The 22,321-nt window shown below is 35.0% G+C and overlaps 1 protein-coding gene across 1 annotated transcript in view; it reads left to right on the top strand.

Annotated features, from left to right (window-relative positions):
• The window catches only part of LOC134601623 (dynein axonemal heavy chain 3-like), an 875,684-nt gene that overhangs the window by 691,893 nt on the left and 161,470 nt on the right, over window positions 1–22,321 (top strand). The window contains exons 55-56 of the mRNA XM_063446141.1: window positions 17,505–17,663; window positions 19,873–19,980. Of these exons, the coding sequence (XP_063302211.1) occupies window positions 17,505–17,663; window positions 19,873–19,980 (267 nt within the window). The remainder of the gene's footprint in view (window positions 1–17,504; window positions 17,664–19,872; window positions 19,981–22,321) is intronic.

Genomic DNA, 22,321 nt, shown 5'->3' with positions numbered 1-22,321 from the left:
ATACAGAAGTTTTGAGTAACCCTTTAAAAAAGCCATTTTGACCCTAGATACACCCAGTCTACCTTGGTTTCTCAGACATTGATCACCTCTACATGGTCATGAGCAATACAAGAAAAGTGTTTTCCTGTGGTAGTCAACTAATGAAGAAAATAAATTAAATATTCAGAGGGGGAGCCTAAATAAATTGCATTGATTTATTAATTTATTTCCCTACTACAGCATACAAATGCTATATACAACAGAACATTTTTCATGCATTTCCCATGAAGACATGATATGTATCCAGAAGACCATAATAGATCTAACCTCTGTAATCATCCCCTCCGATGACAAAACATACACAGAGTTTTCTGTCAAGTACATGGGGAAAATGGAAGTGCTAAATCCTCAACCTGGCAGTAGAATGGACTGTTTTTAGATGCAATGCAAGTTCAAGTATACCTCTAAGCTAAATATTTCATTCTTCTAATCATCTTTTTTTTTTTTTTTTTTTTAATGGCATATACCTTAGTCAGTATTCCATATTAATGAAAACATTTAAATGTGTATATTCTTCTTCATAAATAATGCCATATTTTTCCAGCATGTAGAATTTTGCAGTACCTTTTAAAGCTAGATCGAATCAACTTTACAGCTGAACTTTTTTGATATAGTGCATTTTTATTATCAGAGAGAAACTATCATCTAGCCACATGCAATATTAATATATAGTAATGTTACTGACAACATGTCAGCCAGCTAGCTGCAAGACTATGTTCTATAGAAGTCTAGGCTCCCAGTAGGCAATCTGACACTGACAATAACCTGTCCTAAACAAATTCACTTTATATTATCGTGGTAAGAAGAGACAAGCGATATGACATTTATATGACTGGGAGAAGAACAATTATTTAAGGCACCAAGCACTAAAAGCAAATGTTTTAAATTATTTTATACTCCTGGGTCAGAAGAAAGCAGGGACTCATTGAAAAGGGCACCCGGACTCACTTATTCTAATTTTATTATCTTCCATTGAAAAATGGATTTGAAATGACCTGTCTGTACAATGTAGTCTTCTAAATTTACTGAAGCTTTGACATATGCTGGTGACATTTTGTTTTTGATAGATTGTGTTATAAAAACACTTCGCAACCCAACTATTGAATTGTCTACCGTGTATTTTTTTTTATATACTCAATCGTCCGCATTAAATAATAATATTAAAACAATATTTGCATTGCTAAGCATTTTCAGCATTTGCATGAAATAAAAAGCCGCAGAGAGCAAAGTTATAGCAATTTTATAATAGAAACATAGAAAAGAACATATATGACCATTTTTTTCTATACACATGGAAAATGGATTTAGAAGGGATACTCTCAGCAAAGTTGACTCGTTTCCATCCAATCAGCTTTACAGTGAAAATAATGAAAAAATAATTACAAAACAAGATTCATAGGAGTTTCCCAAAATGCTTTGCAGCAACTGGGAGACAACTTAAACATCTCAGCCAATCGGTGTTCTCTCGTGAAAATGATTTTTTAAAAATGGCAAAAGGAGAAATATTGGTTCTGTTGAGACTGTATTAATCAGGGAAGCCTGGTAGTATGTCACGTTTGTGTCATGCCAAAAATGTGAGCATTAAGATTTTAAACAGATAGGCCTGCAACTGTCCTCTTGATCTTTTCCCTAGCTCATGATTTGGAATGGGGACTTAATAAAGTGATTATTTTGTATCCAGAATGAAACCCTTATATCCAAGGGGAAACCTGGTTAATGCCCTTGACTTTCCCATTCAGTTTAACAGATAAAAGGTTAAATATAAAATTAATATCAGGGACCAGAAGATAGATGCAGTGCCTTCCCTCACCCTGGTAGTTAACCAAGTCGTCCTGCCATAATTAGGGCCAGTTTGTCCTATAAAGTTTATAACAGGTGGTGTGTAGTTAGGCTGTGCCATTGGTTGGAATTTAAAATGTGGGGCACATTCTGACCTTAAGTATTTATTAGCAAATGTACCATCAAATAGAATAAGAAAAACTCCAGTTCTCAATAATTGTTTTTTTTCCAACCCAGCTGTTGTAGCTTACATTTTTATCAGTAGTGTGTAATCACATCACACTGTTTAATGAATTTACCCCAAATTTCATAATTGACTTGCAAAATTAGAGCGAACATTTGTGAGTTTGGAAAAAAATTCAATTTCAGTCGAGATTTTTTTTGATCACAGCTATTTTGGTTATGAATGCTGCATGTGAATTATCAACTGACTTCAGATCACTGTTTAATGAACAAAACTCCTGTAAAAGTGAAACATGTAAAATGTTTGAGGAGAACTGTCCCACAACAGCCTGTCACTGTGCAATTAGAGCAGATGGAACTATGACACTAAAGGAAAATAACAAGACCTTTATTCCAAACTTGGACTATCTCTGTAAAACCCAGAACTGATCTGTGGTATGCAAATGTTCATTTTATTTGATTGTTCTTTTCATATAGAGTGAACATGTCATGATTTTAATTAATGATACTAAACTTCAGGATAACTAAAAAGTGATTTCGTTTTTTTTTTTTGTTTACTGAATACAGTTCCAAAGCTCATTAAACTCCAGACAGGAAGGTGGTCAAAAACCAAAAAAGGCACAGGCCAGGCCATTGTATTACAGTGCTAAGAGTTGTCCTGTAAATTTGTGTTGCAGGCATATTTTCTTGAAATTTGTCAAAACTTGATTAGTAGGTGTAGGACTTTGGGTGACTGGAGAATGTTTCAGATTCAAAGGTAGGTAAACAGTTATGATCCAGAAAGTTTAAATTGGTCACTAAATGCTGAGAAAGGGGGTATTCCATATGTAAAGTACTATAGGGATCCCAACCTCTGGGGTTAACTGCCGCCTCTATATTTTTTTCCCCTCTGGAGACAGCTGCTTTTTTATCTGCTAATACCATGTAAATTTTTGAATTCAGAAATAATTACACCATAGATATTAACAATGTTTTTGATAGCGATGAAGCCATCCCTGTCCCTACAACACTAGAAATATATAACCAACAAGAATTATTCACAAAATTAGAAAAATTGTTAACCAATGAAATCAAACTTAAATGGGAAATCGCAACCTTAAAAAAATATATATAGACGAGAGAATAACACCAAGAGGCTTAAGATTCTTTAAGTTACCAGATTTTATGAAAGATTGGAATGACAAGCTAGAACTCTGTACATTTGGCATTATGGAAACCCTCATTTTTTTTAAAAAAAAGTAAGAACATTTCTAAATTAGATACAGATATAAATCAACTCAGAGACAAACATGTACCATTCACAGAAACTGAGGTCTACAAACAAAACTCCATTATCATACACAATAAAATTGAAAAAGCAATGGACACAAAACACATTAAGGTAAAAAAATACATCCGAGATAAGCAAGATTACGCTAACAATCAGGTTAGAACTTGTCCCCTCAACAAACAATACACCACAGATACTTTCACCTACTACCACTCCAGATCTAATTATCAGAGCCAATCAAGATCAAACACCTACTATTCCAATTCCAACACCAGACCCTATAAAAGACCACATCATACTATCCCCCATCAATCCTCCTACAGATTCAACAACTACTACCATGCAAATAACAAATACCTGGACAACACACACCCAGCATATCAGAAACCACCAATCACCCCAATGACTCAATAGGACGTCACATCACATACCTAAAAACCACCACTAGTCACCTCAATACCAGAACTATCCCACAGAAAACCACTAGTCGCCAACCATTCACCTATACACAGAAGAACTCAACATGACATTCCCCAAGACCCCAAAGATCAAGATATTTATACAAAAATGACGATCACCACAAGCCCCCTATTAACTACAGCCATCAAAACAGATATCAACTTCTCTTCATTGATTCAGAAATTGATAATGAAGACCATTTTTTTAAAATACGCCCAGCAACCCATGCCCCCACCCCAAACAGCATATCCATCAAGAACCAGAAAGAGAAACCTAAGCATAGAGGAGGGAGTGCAGGGAGAAGATTACAAAATGTTGGAAAGACAATAAGCCCCCCAGATAAAAAATCACTAGGAATTTTTAATTTGTCCCAAAAAGTTTTATCCGCCACACAGTAAATGCGTCCCCACTAACCCTTTCCAACCCTTTTTAGGTGTAAATACATTTTTCAGAAAAGCAACTCTCAAGAGGTTCTTTTTAGAAAAATCCCCAGCTGCAGTTCTTTTACCCAACCCAGATCATCCACAGCCCACAGTAGAGTCCAGAATAGTAACCACCGATCTGAAAAAAAACCTCTAAGTTTTACCCAGCCAGTTTCAAATTTGGCCCCCTTGAGGTCTTTAAAAATCTCCAGCGAGCTTTACATGGACACAGCAAGTATCTGCTATCGATGCCCGTAACAGGCATAGGTTGAGGGAGTCCTGGACTGCATGACTAAGCCTCCAGATTGGGCCCAAAGCGGTGGTGCATGCACCCCCCCTCCCCACGACCACATGCTCAATAATATACGTTTACACCCTGTACCTTTATAGTTCCCACTTTAGCAATAGCAGATCACCTGCCAGGCCACCCAGTGGAACCTCACTTCAAGCAGATAGAGAGGCAGTAACAGGTCCGGCTTGCCTTTACTACCTAAGCATTAGCCGCTGACTCCACCTGTCTACATTTTGTTCTAGAGATCATATAGATACAAAAATGTGTGACTAATCTCTAAAGGTTTCATATCTTATGTTTTGCACTGTGTTAGCCGTTAAGCGATTATTGCCTGTTCCTCCTATTGGTAGCACAGATAGACCAAACATAGTTAAACAATAAGCAACTAATCTCTAACAGTTTCAGAAATTATTTCTTGCAATGTACTAGCTGTTAAGCGACTATTGCCTGCTCCTCCTATTGTTAGCACAGTTAGATCAAACATGTCACAATGCCGTATACTCACAGACCCACGCTATGCATATCGCTTCTGCTTTATAATATATAAAACTGTGAAAACTTATTAATTGCTATGTTTGAAAATGTACGATTTGGCGTGTAACTGCTGTTGTGGCAACGCACGCTCGCTGTTAAACCATGCACAACAAAAATAAAGAATAAAAAAAAAAAAAAATCTAGTCCACAAAGACCTTGATAACATTAAAACTCACAAACACCAACACCATAACCTCACCCACAATGAACAATCAGCCCTCAAAGAACTTCAAAAAGATGAAAGCATTATCATAAAACCAGCAGACAAAGGTGGAGGTCTACTTATACTCTCCAAAACAATGTATTTAGATGAAGCTTTTTAACAACGTAGTGACCCCAATGTCTACGAAACATTACCCCATGATCCCACAATCAAAAACACTTTAGATATATATTTTTTAAAAGGCCTTGAATCTCACATTTTTACAAAAAATAATTGAATTATATTAATGTACCTTATCCAAAAATTCCTGTCATTTATTTCATACCACAAATACTTAAAAATTAACAAAAGCCTCCAGGTAGACCCATAGTTTCCAGTGTGAACACTGCTTTATCTAACCTCTCAGAATATAAAGACATCGTCCTACAGCCCTCAGTTAAAAAAAAAAAAAAAAAAAAAAAAAAAAATCATATCTCAAAGACTCCATGACCCTTCTTTGCTTTTTAAATAATTTCACATGGCAACAAGACTACATTCTAGTCACGTGTGATGTTCAATCACTGTACACCATTATCCCCTACAATATATTGAAAGCAGAAAACACCATCCCAGATCAACAAATAGATTTTATCATACAAGGCATACAAATAATTTGAAACAACAATTATTTTTGGTTCCTAGATTATTTTTATATTCAAAAACAAGGCACTTCTATGGGGACCAGATTTGCCCCCAGCTACGCAAACCTTTCTATGGCTGATTGGGAAGCCAAAGACATTTGGGGTGAATATATCTGGCAGGCAAACCTTGTTACCGATTTCCGTTATATAGACAACCTCTTTTTTATTTGGAAGGGTTCAGAAGATTCAATTAAATCCTTTTTAAACCATCTTAACGCAAACAACAAAAGTATAATTTTAACCTCAGAATTCAGTAGCAGTTGTATTCATTTTTTAGATCTACAAATTTTTTATTCACAACGGCATTGTCAGCATTAAAACATTTATTAAAAAGGTCTGCACAAACACTATTATAGATCAATTGAGTTGCCACAAACCATGGTTAGCAGGTATACCCAAAAGTCAATTCTTGCGTTTACATAGGTACTGCTCTCGTAACGAAGATTTTATTAAACAAGCCCATACTCTCAAAGAAATATTTATTGATAAAAACTATTCCCCAGATAATCTTGATAGATCCCTCAAAGCAGTCAAAGAAAGAAACAGATTAGATCTCTTAGAATGCAAAACAAAAAATGACAAAGACTCATCTTTTATGCCAATCATTTTTGATTTCAATAAGCACAGTTACAATGTGAAAAAATCATTAGAAAACACTGGTACATTTTAAAACAAGATGACACTCTTATTCCATAGAATATATAGAAATGATTCCAGAAAAACCCAACGTAGTTTTTAGAGGTGCCTCTAGTTTTAGATCCATTCAACTTCCCCCAGTGAACGTGGCCTCTATCTCCCTAATGGACGACTATATCTTATTCTTTTTAGCTGTTCCCTGATTGAACATACTACCCTATTATTCCTTTTCTGTTGTTTCATACGGATTCCACTGCTGAACTTACCCTGGCAAGGGTATCACGCAGACACTTTGTGGACAAGCACTTTTGGCAAGTGTATTTTCACACTACAAACTTGGACTTTCAAATATTGGACTTTTTTGCTCCTCTTAGGACTTCAATATAAATAACTGTGTGCTATATTATAGCTTCCTAAGTGTTTCTATTTATTCATTATTCTATATTTTGCCAAATTGTGGCATTACCCCTAGCTTTCTCAGTTTTTTGTGTGTTTTATTTCATTTACATCTGCCTAATAAAAATTGTTCCTTCCTACATCATAATGACACTCAGTAGTATGCAAGTAAAGTCAAATTATTATTTTTTTGCACATTGCATTATCATGTGGTTGCTCTACCCATCTCTATATTATTATTTCTGTATTAGTTCATTTCTTATTACAAAATCAAATAAAAAGTCAAAGAAGAAAAAAATGCAATATCTTAGAAATAATAAAACCTTTAAATAGTAAAAAAAAAAAAAATCCACTAAAGCATAAAAAAGCAAATAAATAGTTTGTAAGTACTTATCCATTCACAAAATACCTCTATACGTTCAGATATATACTGACGAAGGTGCTTTGAATAGCACTGAAACACGCGTCAGGCGTTTCTTTGTAACTTTTAGACATTTCACTTATTCACAGTATGGCACTGTAATTATTTCACCTTTTTTTCGTTTGATGTTTAAATAGATAGATATTTTCTTTCTACCACTGAAAGAAGTTCAGTCATATTTAGCCAAGCAGGCAATACTATATCCATGTAATTAGATACAATGTTGCATTCTAGGCTGCTACATGTTTAGACAGCTTTAGTTACTGACTATCTATCTTTTCTGGCTAACATTCTGTTCATAGATATGCCGTGAGCATTCTAAGCTTCACGGTATCTATGTTTTTCACCTCTTTCTACTATATGTATTTATAGCCTCTCTTTTCATTTTCTACTGTACTTGTGTGTGGAATACTTTATACATTGATACTTTGGGGTTAATAAATTAGTCCATACATCGACTGGGACTGCCTTGAAGTTATATTAAGTATTTCTACAATCTGGAGGCATTGTTTAAAGTGGTAGATATTTAATATTTACTACAACTTTTCTTTCCCTTTTTCTCTGTTGGATGTATCAGTTTAATATAGCAGCGACAACGTAGAGCCTGATATATTAAAGCTCAGAATAGTTGTCATAAGTACTGCCTTTATAGATCAGGATACATTATCATCATTAAGGGCTTATGATACTTCTATCTATTTTTTAAGTTTTATAGGGATATTTAGCTTTTTCATTATATATGGTATTATTTGCTTTAGACTACTTTATTATCTCCAGTCATACGCAGTTCGATACATCTGTTTTTTAACAGCTGTATGTTCTGTGTTTGTTTTGTCTTCTATATAATCTGGGGTTAGGCCCCTGGAGATCTCTGGAGTCCCAATTTGGTACTGGGTAAGTTTGCCTCTACTAGTGACACCAATTTTGTTAGGCGCTGCATGGTAGAGCTTTACTCCCCTTCTATATAGTTTACGTTCAGATACATACTCAGAATTGATCTTCTGGTCTTCACCCTGAGAAGATATACATCTCAAAGCAACCTTGAAATAAATTGTGAATTTACTTTAGTAATTTACGCATGTTTGAATTGACTCCCCTGCGACAATTCATTATCTCTTGTTTGTTTGTTTGTTTGTTTGTTTGTTTTGTTTCTTTACCCGTTGTACAACACTTGAGAATGTGTTACCACTATTCCAATAGCGTTTTTTTCCCTCTGCATTTCCCATTCTTCAGATCTACATTAGAATGCTTTTCTATTGTTCTGATGCTGTGAAAAGTTGAATCAGAAAAAAACAATTCCATGTTACTTTTTTAACAATAACCTCTATTATGCAAAAGTGTGCATCACAAAAACATTCCATCTTGTAATATCTCATAGTCTGCAACTAACACCCATTGAGATAAGCATGAACTATACCTAAAGCCAGCTTGTTCCACTATCATTACCCTTATTTTATCTTGGCTGCTTGGTACAATCATGCCTCGAAGCTACAAGTCAGCATGGAGTATAATAAAACAACAGATGCACGCTCGAAATGAGAGCTAATAGTTACTCAGTATATCCTAAGCATGTGGAACATTTAATCTCCAGGCTCTAGCTTCAAAACTTGAGGTTGCAGACAATTCTCCGGAAAAAAAAAGAAAAGCAAAAAAAAAAAAAGACATCAATTAAGAAGTTTCTCTTCACCGAAGACAATTAAGAGTGTATGTGTCATAAATGTTTATAAAATGATGTAGTTTCTTAATTTTGCTTAATGATTTTTTTTCTCACCATTTCCCTGTTCATCACATTAAGCAGCCAGTCTGAATGTGATACAATGGAATATGTCAAAGTATTTTACTCAACTAATAAAATGCTACCATAAAAAGCAACATTTTCATTTTAGATTAGAAAATAACAACAGAAATTCTTAATACTTGGACACTAATTGACAAAGATTTCTGGTTTTTGAAGCATCATCTAAAGTGGGTAGCATTTAGGCTGGCAATGCAGAAATATAGCACATTAAATCACGTTTTATTGTCACAAATATTGACCTTTAAATAACTTTCATGAAATGCTATACCTTGATAAGAGTGTCTAGTGATGGTGCATGTATTTCAGATAAAATGGAAAATCATGCAGGTGTAAACTATATCTACCATATGCCATTATTTCAGGACTATACATTCATATCACAGTTTCGTGATTCATAAATAATGAACATAAATGTGTGCTTTCATACATAACTTATGTAAACTCTGAATAGCTAGCTACTATACAAGGTGTACTATAACACATCCTATGGTATAATAAATAATAACAGAAATGTTGCATTAAAGAGAACTCTAGGCACTATAACTACTACAGCTCATTTTAATAATTATGTTTCAATGTCTATTTGTACCATCCAATATTTTTATTTTTAAACCTTTTAAGAGAAATTTTATCCCCCAAAAAATACACTCACCAGTACCCACAACCAACCCACAGCACTATCAGACTCTGCCAACAAAGTTTGAATATCATGAACATCCAAACACGTAGCACCGTAACCACTACGATGAGCTTTAGTTCTTATGGTGTTTAGACTTCCCTTTTAACAATTTGGTACAATTGTAGATTTGAAGCCATAATATTTGATAAAAAAGAATATATGAACATTGTTCATTTAATGATTGATTTTCCAAAAAACGTTGACATGTAATGAATATGTCTCCCAAAGTTGCTCCAATCACAAATGGATAGATGTCCAGCTGACTTCACAGCCTCCTTCTCAGTAGTCCAATCAAATGCTCATAGAAAAGCATTTGATGGAACCATTCTCCTGGCTCAGAGTACATGCACAAGCCCTGAGCTGGGGAGGTGAGGCAGGGGGTGGGGGTAAATAGAGTGAGGGAAGGAGGAGAAACAAAAAAAAAACACTTTTTGGAGGTAAAGATGGCAGAGAGAGCTCAATTGTGGGTTAGTTGTGGGTACTGGTAAAGGTTTAAAAGAAAAAATATTGGATGGTACAAATAGACATTGAAACATAATTATTACAATGGGCTATAGTAGTTATAGTGCCTAGAGTTCTCTTTAATGCAACATTTCTGTTATTATTTATTATACCTTAGTATGTGTTATAGTACAACTTGTATAGTAGCAAGCCTGCAGAGTTTCCATAAGTTATGTATGAAAACACACATTTATATTCAATATTTATCATTCACGAAACTGTGATATGAATGTATAGTCCTGAAATAATGGCATATGGTATATATAGTTTACACCTGCACAATTTTCCATTTTATCTGAAATACATGCACCATCACTAGACACTCTTATCAAGGTATAGCATTTCATGAAAGTTATTTAAAGGTCATTATTTGGGACAATAAAATGTGATTTAATGTGCTATATTTCTGCATTGCAAGCCTAAATGCTACCCACTTTAGATGATGCTTCCAAAACCAGAAATCTTTGTCAATTAGTGTCAAAGTATGCCTCTCCCTATACAACCAAGCATTTCCTGCTGCTCTATTACATTGTTGGCCTACCATTAAGTAATCTGAAATAATTACTCCTAAATCCCTTTCCTCAAATGTTGAGGTTGGTAGGGTATCAAATATTCTAGACTCTGCCCTTGGGTTTTTAAGCCCAAAATGCCTTATCTTGCACATATCCACATTAAATATCAGTTGCCACAGCTCTGTCCATTTTTCTAATTTACCTAAATTATTTGCCATTTAGCTTATCCCTCCTGAAACATCAACCCTGTTGTAATGTTTAGTACCATCAGCAAAAAGACATACCTTACCACCAAGACCTTCTGCAATATCACTAATAAAAATATTAAAGAGAATGAGTCCAAGTACAGATTCCTGAGGTAACCCACTGGTAACAAGACCTTGCTTCGAATATACTCCGTTCACTACAACCCTCTGTTGCCTGTCATTCAACCACTATCTTACCCATTCAACAATATTAGAATCCAAACTTAAAGATTTATTGATGAGCCTTCTATGTGGAACAGTGTCAAAAGCCTTACTGAAATCTAGGTAAGCAATGTCTACTGCATCACCCTGATCTATTATTTTAGTTACCCAATCAAAAAAATGAATAAAATTAGTTTGGGATGATCTCCCTGAAGTAAACCCATGTTGTCTCTGATCTTGAAATCCATGTGATTTTAGATGTGCAACAATTCTGTTTTTTAACATGGTTTTCATCACTTTCTACTGAAGTAAGGCTTACTGGCCTGTAGTTGCCCGACTCCTCCCTACTACCTTTCTTGTGAATGGGTACAACATTCACTAATTTCCAATCTTCTGGGACTACTCCTGTAATAATGATTGGTTAAATAAATCCGTAAATGGTTTTGCTAGTACACCACTAAGTTCTTTTAATAACTTTGGGTGTATCCCATCAGGCCCTATCGACTTATTTTTCTTTACTCTTGACAGTTGAAATAGAACCTCTTCCTCTGTAAACTCACATGTACCAAATGACCCATTTGTTCTTTTTCTTAACTGAAGTCCCTCTCCTTCATTTTCATATGTAAATACTGAACAAAAATATTCATTAAGGCAGTCAGCTAGACCTTTATTCTCTTCTACATACATTCCTTCTTTTGTTTTGAATCTAACTAATCCTTGTTTTACTTTTCATTTCTCATTTATGTATCTAAAAATGTTTTATCCCCCTTTTTTACTGACTATGCTATTCTCTCTTCTGTGTGGGCATGGGAGGCTCTTATAACTTGCTTTGCCTCTTTCTGCTTAATCTTATAGATCTGTCTGTCTTCCTCACTCTGTTTTTTTTATAATTACTAAATGCCAAAGTTTTGTTTTTTGCTATTTTGGCCACTTCTGTGGAGTACCACAGTGGTTTCTTAATTTTTCTGCTCTTCCTGACAAGCTTTATGGAATTTTCTGTTGCTTTCATTAGTGAAACGTTTAAATAATCCCATTTCTCCTGAATTCCATTTAAACTGCTCCAGTCTGATAAGGACTCCTTTACCCAAATCCTAATTTTAGAAAAGTCTGTTTTTCTAAAATCTTAAACTTTTGTTTTTGTGTGGTGTGACTCAGTCACTGTTCTTATATTGTAAAAAAGTTTAAATAAGAAATATAAATAAATGTGATATGAGTGCACTCACAAACAAACGAGGAAATCAAGCCTTTCACCCACTCAGGGGTACTATGATGAGTATGGGATGCAGGATGTAATTTTCTTCCAACCAGATATGTATAAAAATAAAGAAATCAAGTATAGTGAAAGTACGTTGTAAAAAAGGTATAATACATTTATTGGTCGCACTTACACTTTAAGAAGTAAAAAACAGCATGTCTCCAGATTATATGGACCTTTTGTAGTGTTCCAGAGTAGTAGTACTGGGAGTCCAAGGCAGATATAAAATATAACACAGTATAAAACAATAACAAATAAAAAGTTCACAAGAGCAAGTATCCAACGCGTTTCGTCCGTAAAATATTGGACTTCATCCCTGATGAAGTCCAATATTTTACGGACGAAACGCGTTGGATACTTGCTCTTGTGAACTTTTTATTTGTTATTGTTTTATACTGTGTTATATTTTATATCTGCCTTGGACTCCCAGTACTACTACTCTGGAACACTACAAAAGGTCCATATAATCTGGAGACATGCTGTTTTTTACTTCTTAAAGTGTAAGTGCGACCAATAAATGTATTATACCTTTTTTACAACGTACTTTCACTATACTTGATTTCTTTATTTTTATACATATCTGGTTGGAAGAAAATTACATCCTGCATCCCATACTCATCATAGTACCCCTGAGTGGGTGAAAGGCTTGATTTCCTCGTTTGTTTGGGAGTGTACTCATATCACATTTATTTATATTTCTTATTTAAACTTTTTTACGCTATGTTAGCCATTTAATTTATTTATACAGAACACAATTTTGGAAGACCCGCTTGTATACAGGTCATTCTATTTTTTATATATATTCTGACGTATTCTGGGTGGTTTCCACTTCTTGGTTATGTGTATATTCTCTTAGGTGGCTGTGAAGTACACCTGGGATCACTTCCAGTTATTCGTCTTTCACCTTTAGTGTATATACTTTCTTTTGTCTTTTTACTGTTCTTATATTAAATCACACTGACTGATGATCACTAGATCCTAAACTTTCACCTTCAGTAATATCTGATACTAAATCTCCATTTGTTAACACTAAATCTAGTATGGCCTCCTTACGAGTTGGTTCGATTTTCCAGTTCACATTCGAAAGATTAAAGTCACCCATGATAATAACTTCGCCCTTCATTGTCATTTTAGCTATTTCCTCAACTAGTAGATTATTTAACTCATGATAATAAAAGAGTTAAAACTAAAAAGCATATATTTAATATTGACCATTTAAGTAGTATATGGGTGCATTCATAAGTATGAATATGTCATCATACATTTTCAGACATGTAAACTATAATATAAATTGTAATATATATATTACAATATATATTTATTTATTTGTTGCCACCACTATTTCATCATATTTGGAGACCTGTTACAATAAAATACATTCCCACTGTCTCAGTAACCGCTCAATGAAAATGGGACATTCACCTCAGGCTTTGAGAAATGAGAAGATGTATGTTGCTGGCATCCTGTAAATCACAGCAGACACGATGATGTAGCCCAAAGGAACAATTTTACTGTACAAAAGTGACTTTTATCAGTAGAGACAGACTTTTCTAATGCAGGAAAATACCATAGTGTAAGAAATTCTCTGAAAGAATGGACAGTTTACACGAGGGCATTTGAAAAGTGAAGGCAGTAGTAATGGGCCATCTGATAATTTTTCTGGGTTATGAGTTAACCTGACAGATACAGTTCTAAGGAAAGTGGAAAAAGATAACAAGACATATATGATGATCTAATAGGTTAGTGTTATTGGGAGTCTAGCATGGTTTAGATTAAATATTTGTGACATTGTGTCTATTTTTTATCCTAAAATCCTTAATTGATTACATTTTATTAACTGTAAAAAAAAATATATGTACATAAACACACTTTGAGCTGCCCAAAAATAGTGAGAAATTCCTGAAAATTAGCTTGTCAGCTGCACGGACCATAAAAATCCTCTCACTGGTCATCCCCATGTTACTACCCTTGAACATTTGGAGGGTTAAAATAAAAAAATGGAAGATGGACAGATGGTTTGATGCGCTATAAAAAATTGGGGGTGGGGACTTGCTAAAATCCACCCACAAGTGGTTGGTGGGTTCTATTATTTATTAAGACATCCAACTGTCTCCCCCCAGCCCCAACCTATGAGTGAAAGTTGGGGGCTTTAAAATGTAATTGGGTGGGGCACTAAATGTTCTTCCCCAGCCTCCAGCCATAGAAAATGGGTGGGGGCTATCTAAAAATAAAGAAGTGAGGATGGACATGCCACATGGTTATTAATGACATAAGGGGAGTGGGTCTATAATTGTGCACCCACAAACATTTTGTCCAAAGCATTCCAATACAAAAATGCTCCTACCTACCCTCTCATACTTACCTTCAGATGTCTTCTTACTTCTTATGTTTTTAGTTTACCAGCCATAATAAAAAATAAAAATAAAAATAGCCATAATATCCCAATGCAAAAAAAAAAAAACATACTGCAAAAAATAAATAAATCCAAATAAGGCTCTACTCCAACTGAGATTTCAAGGTGGGAAAGCTTCAATAAAGGTCTTCGGATTCTTTAAGATGTCAGTTAGAGTGTTTTGATCAGAGCACTCAGATAGGCAAGTCTCGCTTCTCGTAAGACTTGCATGAATATAGAAGCAATTTTTTTTTTAAAGCATAAGAATTTTGTGACAGTGTATACATATTAAAGGTGGACCTTTGCTTTTCAGTCAATTATACCACTGAGTAACATATTAAAAACTGTCTGTATCTCTTTTTTTTTCCCCCTGACGAGCCCCTAAACAGGGCGAAACGCGCGTCGGGTCTCTAGACATTCCGACAAAGCTCTTAGTACTCTCGTCAAGATACTCATCTATGACTGCCTCCTGGGTTTTTGAGCAAACCAGTTTGTTCGCATTACTGACCGTGGTACCGGGAAGGTAGTACAGTGACGAGTAGTATTGAGTGCTATTCCGACCGGGGTTGTATATACATACACACTTTTACTAAGCTCTCTGCACTTTCGTCAGCATACTTACCTGATGGTAGTAAGTGACGAGCAGTATTGAGCTCCATACCGTTTGTGGTGCCAACCATCTGGTACTATAGCCACTTTCTGCCAGTACTTACTTTTTATACCAGCAAGTTCTTTCAAACCCTTTCTAAACCTCTCTTTCCTATGACTAAATGCCCATGAAGGCATTTTTTCCTACTTTGTAGCAATCCTAAGGCTTTGATTTGTATCTCTATGGCGCTCTCTCAGCTATCACCCTATGCTGGACTAGATATTACCACACTCCGTATCTATCCAACAAAACTTCTGTAGCATTGAGAACTATCAGGATCAATAGGATTTCTATGATCCGTGCAATAGTTATCCCTCTATATGGACCCCCCAAAGTATCTTGGTGTGGTGCCAAGGGCTACACTGCATACCGTAGCACCTGTGAAATTGCTGAGACAGCTAGACTCACTTGTACGGATCATCCCCATTGTGACACAGTATCTATAACGATACATTATTACAGTGACCACCTCAGGATAACTTGGTTAACTTCCTGTAGCGCTAGAGATTCACTAAGTGATTTCCTACTGAGGCTTTGACACTGGCTAATAGTTTGGCTATAAGGTCTGGACCACAGGGATTCTCAGAGGTATATCCTCATCCCGGTCCATCCAGACTACCTGTACTGGAACCGACAAATTATTTGAATGGTTGTCACTACAAGCTTACCATTTTAGTGAGAGATTTAACTATTATGGGAGTATTGGTGTAGTGGATCACACTTATCGTGGCAACACATCTTCTGCTACACTTTGTGTCTTTTTGTCCTCCCAACCCTCCCCCATTAGTTTTCCTGTTTCCCACCTCACCCCCTAGGTACACGCCTCCATAGGTGTTATATCCATTACTCTGGCTACCAGCTACTAGTTAGCCACGATACACTGGATTAAATACACTGGGGACAGTTTACCTTAGGAACGTTTTTCTGTTACTCATTAAAATATTGATTTTTAAACGTTTTATATTCTAGAGCACATTATTTTGAATAATTGTGACACTTGACGTTGGGAACGTCCCTTGTGATACCAATATTCACTATTGTGTTTTCATTCTTTAGGACAGTGTTCTCTCTCTTTGTTCCTGTCTGTATCTCTGTTTTTTTCTCATTCAGTGCTGTATTTTGATAAATGTGTATACAGACTTGGCAACTGACATTAAAATCCAATTCAATCAGGACACATATGTCATTATCTGAAGGTGTCAGCCAATAAAAGCACATCAGTATCTTGCGAGCAAATATAGAAACACTACAGGTTGTAAAGTTGGAACCAAAGTCTGGGCTTTGATGTGTGGGTGTATGACTTGTCATTTTATGTTACAACCTTTTTCCTCCTCCATCTGGTGCCTCTCTGCTTAACCCCTTAAGGACACATGACATGTGTGACATGTCATGATTCCCTTTTATTCCAGAAGTTTGGTCCTTAAGGGGTTAAAGCCTCTCTGCTACAGTGTCTCACACTGAATAACAGAGAACCAGAAAAGATTTAACCTAAAAATGAAATAGCACATTTTGAAAATTCCAGAAGAATTCCAGATAATACAGAAGAATCATTTTAGTGTCCTTTAAATGAGTGGTTCTCAAAACCAGTCGTCAAGGCACGCCTACCAGTCTAGGATTTAGGCATTACCCAGCTGTGTCTAATGTGTTTTTTTAAAAGAAGAAAAAACACATTAGACACAACTGGTAGGGGTTTATTGAGGGCTGGTTTGGGAACTACTGCATTAAATGATCTAAAGTTATTTTAATATTTAGGTGATCCAGCCCAAACAACATGGTATGGTAATTTATACATGGGCCTATATAAATGCTATGATGATATTTACCTTCTAGGTAATACTGGTATGTAGAAAAAGAGAAGGGTTAAACACAGTGTAGTTAAATTTAAAAGGACATATGTTCTAAAACTCAACAGCTCCATGAATGTTTTTTTCTTTTTTTTTTAAAATAAAGATACATGTGTAATATAATAAAATGCTTTTGCTATTTTTCAAATTTATTTTTGTCTGTTTACTGAATGGTGTTCTACATGTATCGTAGGATGAATGCGAGCAGAAGTTAAGCATTGCCATACCAGCCCTCAATGCTTCTATTGCTGCACTGGATACATTAAAAGCCAGTGATATCACACTTCTAAAAACCATGCAGAACCCTCCCTCCGGAGTTCGTATTACCCTGGCTGCCATCTGCATCTTGAAGGTGAGATATTTATTAAGGTATTTGTTTATATATCTGAAATTACTTTTGTAGAATAATTGTATGATCAAGTGGAATTTTCACCTCACGTTAAAAATTTTAACACAATAGTTTTCTGACTAAATGAGGAATAGTGGACACTTGACAGGGGTTTATCAATTTTAGGGCTATCATTTTCTTAATATGCTACCTAGAATGAGTATTTGAAGTGATTACTCATGTATTTAAGAACCTGTAGTTAAGATCAGAAGTTAATGCTATTGTTAAGATATGCTGACAGAAAAGTAACATGTTGATATTAGTTATTCGATTAGTAGCTATGTGTGGTTAGAATAGCAACGCTTGATAATTTAGTCTTTAAGGGCTACTAAGGCTATAAGGAAAACTCAATGATTTTCCAATGGGAAAAGCAACAACATCTAGATTATAGGTGGTCCTTAAGAACTGGTTTATTTTACATGTGGAATCAATTTAATCTTTTTCTAGGTAAGCCAACGTTGAGAACACCTACGATATAATCCCTGAAAGTCCAGTTTTCATGCTGCTCTATTTTAAAATAAGTAAATCCTGTAAACTCGTGATCTAGAAAGTCAGAGTGGAAGAATCTCTGAGATACTGAGAAATGAAAGTTAAATGCAAGAATGAAGACAAATCAAAATTGCAGAATAATTTACATATAAGTTCATAAGTTCCTTATTTACAAACCCTATCTAAAGCAATTCTTAAGCAAAGCACTATATTTACAAATAAAATAAATGTGTTTTTTTGTGAGTTTTCTGACGATTTATCCATGGTAAAACTTTCCTCCAGTACTGCCTTTGGCCCAATGAGGTCAAAGTATGGATAGGCGCATCTTTCAAAAACACTCAAACACACAGAAAGACACACAGACGTAATGCACACAACAATTACGGACATCTACAACAACATGAATCGTAATTCTCATGTTCTGTTGAGGCAGCTACTCATTGAAACCTTTTTGTGATGTAAAGTATGTGATGTTCAATACAAGTTTAGGGATGCATATGTTTTTATAAGTTAGGGATAATACTTAACTTAATGGAATTGGTGACGTTTTCCCCAAAATCATACTAAAACCAATAATTTTTTCCATGATCTGTTATGGGCAAATTAAGGTACATTTTAGGTATTTATTGTCTTATTCCTGATGCATTTGCTCCAAACTTGCAGCTAATCTGGGTTAATACAGAACAAATATGCATCCCTTTGCAAATTGTTTGTGCAATTAAAATGAAAGCAATTATATAAGTTATGTCTATATAATAGAAATTGATTAGAGATTTGCCAACTATAGAATGAAATAAGCAAAATGAAAAATCGCAGAATTTTTCCAACATGGCTATTTTGTTTTAACCCCTTAAGGACCAAACTTCTGGAATAAAAGGGAATCATGACATGTCACACATGTCGTGTGTCCTTAAGGGGTTAAACTAGACATGTCCTAGTCACGTCTATACAATTCCCAGTTTAGTCAATTTTATCCAAATTGAGGACTCCAGACTACTTTAAAATGCCCAGACTGATTCTTAACACACGTATTATCATTTAATATAGAGGACTTATTTACTAACAGTGAACTGATAAATTTAAACCAAATTACAAAACATAAATCAAAATAGTTGAAACATTTTTTTCAGTTCAACCCAAATTAAGCTATTCCGTTTTTAATTCACTACAATACAATCTTTAATTAAGTCCCCATATCTCATTTTTCTTCATATTCTCAAAATAAAGCTGTGGATAGAGACATGTAAAATTTAAAAAGGAGCCATATTCATCTTATTGTTTTATCAAATTGTGACCTTCATGATGTGTAAACATTACGTAATTATGTCTGACAGAACAAGCATTTATATATTAATTATATTCTTACAGCGCAAAAGGAGCGATCGCTCAGGAAAATTTTATTAATATGTGTCCTAGTCTTCATTTTTTCATTCATGTAATTATTTATTGTATACTTCTATTATTACTAATGAATTGAGGTTATCAGTGGGCTCAGGCATAATACATTACTATGCTTTTAAATTAGAGCTATTTACATATTTGGATTTATCTCCTGTTATAAGAGGTCAAATTGCTGCTTCATTAAAATTCAGCCTTTCCACTAATAATATTGGTTTATTAATTTTCTAAACATTGATGTACAGCAGTTCTTAACTCATTTCCATAACACTGCATCTATTCTAAGGGAATTAAACCAGAAAAAAAACTGGATCCGAACGGAAAAACGATTGACGATTTTTGGCCTGCTTCCAAAAAGATGCTTGGAGATATGAAGTTTTTAGACTCGCTCAAGGTAACATTTAATTATTATTTTTATTCATTCTCTTGTTATGGGAGATTGTTCAGTTACCATGCAAATTGTTTAATGATTAACTCTTCATAAATCGTGTGGAAAGAAAAACAAATACAATTGCAGATAATGCAAATTGAATGCAAAATTAAAAAACTGATTCAAATGTTACACTGTATGGCCAAACATATGTGGGCTTTTGACCACCATACCTATACAAGCTTGTTTGAGATCCGATTTTGCTGGAACTGAAGGGCTTAGGACAAAACCCAGAAAAAAAGCCCCAAACCATTATCCCACCTTCTTCAAATTTTACAGTAGGCACTATGCATTTTGGTAAATAGCCTGCTCCTAGTATCCACCACAACCAGATTATTTCATCAGGTTTCCAGATAATGAAGCATATCAAGAGAATACAATTCTGCTGCTTAGAGTTCAGGGTGGTGGCATGCTTACATCACTCCGGCCGACGCTTGGTATTACGCATGTTGATGTGAGGCTTATGTACAGCTGGTAAGCCATGGAAACATATTTCATAAGGATTTCAATGCACATTTCTTGTGCTGATGTTGCTACAGAAGCAGTTTGGAACTCTGTAGTGAATGATACAACAGATGATTTGTATGTGCTAAATGCTTCAGTCCTTGTTCCCCTCGCTCGATGAGTATACCTGGCCGGCCATTTTGTCTCTGGGCTATTGTTTCTCCTAGATGCTTCCACTTTACAGTAATAGCACTTGGAATTCCCTGTGGCAGAACTAGTATTGCAGTAATTTTAAACATTTGTGGAAAAGGTGGTATCCTATGACAGTGCTATGTTTAATTGCAAAAATGGAAAAGGAAACGCACTCAATTCACTTAAGACAGGGTGCTTAGCTGAACCAAGGGCCAGTGCAAGCCCAAGAGATAATAAAGTCCAGTATTAGAAAAATGGCACAGGCACTCCATGTCTTCAGGCACCTTTATTAGAACATGTGGAACACTGTCAGGTGCTACATTTAATGTCAGTGAGTTCTTTAGTACGACCTGGCTAAAGATGTCTACGGATATCTCATGCCTATGTGCTATATTTTTGCACAACTGTTAGTGATGGGTGATGACACCAGAACGTAATAATAAGCATGATTGCTGACATACTTATGGTCATATAGCGTGTGCACAATGTTAGCAGGAATGACAACATTATTAGATTCAAAACTATCATAAAACAATGATAGTAAATGTAAGAAGACTCCTCCTAGACGATTCCTGTATACAAAGAGACAGAACATTAAAAAGGAATGTTCCATTGACACTGACACAAAACATATATAACAGTTAGTTACTACTGCTGAAACATATACTATGCTGTATGATAATGTAGAGTTGTGGAGTACAGTGCTGGATTTTTGTTTGTTTGTTATATTGACTGTATTCTTCTACTTTGCAATTTCACACTTTTGATTTATCAATTTCTGCTGAAACAGCATAATGAATATACATTTATTATAATAATGTATCTGTTGTTTCTAAATGCTTCTATATTCTTAAATCAGCTACTGAACACCGGTCAACACCAACCATTGCTCTGAAATAAGTTAAACTTTATTTTATTATATATGTAAGATCAGGGTCAGTAGTTCAAGTCATGTGGCAATTATAAATGGAAATGATGAAAGCAAGTGAAATCACATTTCTAAAGCCATGCAAAGCCTACAAATCTGAAACTTGTATTATCCTGCAAAAGAAAAACAAAATTAGCAGACTCAGAAGCTGAGTGTTTAATTTGCTAACAATCTGATTTCTGAGCATAGGCAGTTGGAGAAGCATTGAAATTGAAAAAAATAATTCTGATGTCATCAGTCTTTGACGTGCTACAACTCAAAAAAATTTAATACTTGTAGTACTATATAAGCCAATTTTTTCAATTATCCTTGAAAATCTTTTTTCTTGTAAAACAGGTAACCTTGGAGTTACTACTTTGATAAATATTTAAACATCTAACAAGGTCATAAAACGTTTGATGCCTTTACACAAAACACATCCGTTGAAATATATCTGCCTTGTCAAATCCCATATTTTGCAATTTTATTTCTTCTAGTTATTCATATAATAGCAAAATAATGCAGTTTGTAAGGAAACATACATTTTGTATGACTATTCTTTCAGTGGTGTCATGGTAAAAGAATCCCTGCCAAGACAACAAGAATTCTTAATAATCCAGGAAGCCACTGGACGTCAGTAGCATGAGGTGAAATAATTAGGAATTCAACAGCCTTATAGGGAAGCAACAATAGCTCCTTTCTTCACTATTCAGTATGATGGGAGGTGTAAGGTTTCCAAGAAATGCCCCTTTCATCTCCTGG

This window comes from Pelobates fuscus, chromosome 3, assembly GCF_036172605.1.
Source record: "Pelobates fuscus isolate aPelFus1 chromosome 3, aPelFus1.pri, whole genome shotgun sequence".
Lineage (NCBI taxonomy): Eukaryota > Metazoa > Chordata > Amphibia > Anura > Pelobatidae > Pelobates > Pelobates fuscus.
Note: the sequence above shows the minus strand (reverse complement) of the source record. Positions and strands in the feature narration are given on the sequence as shown.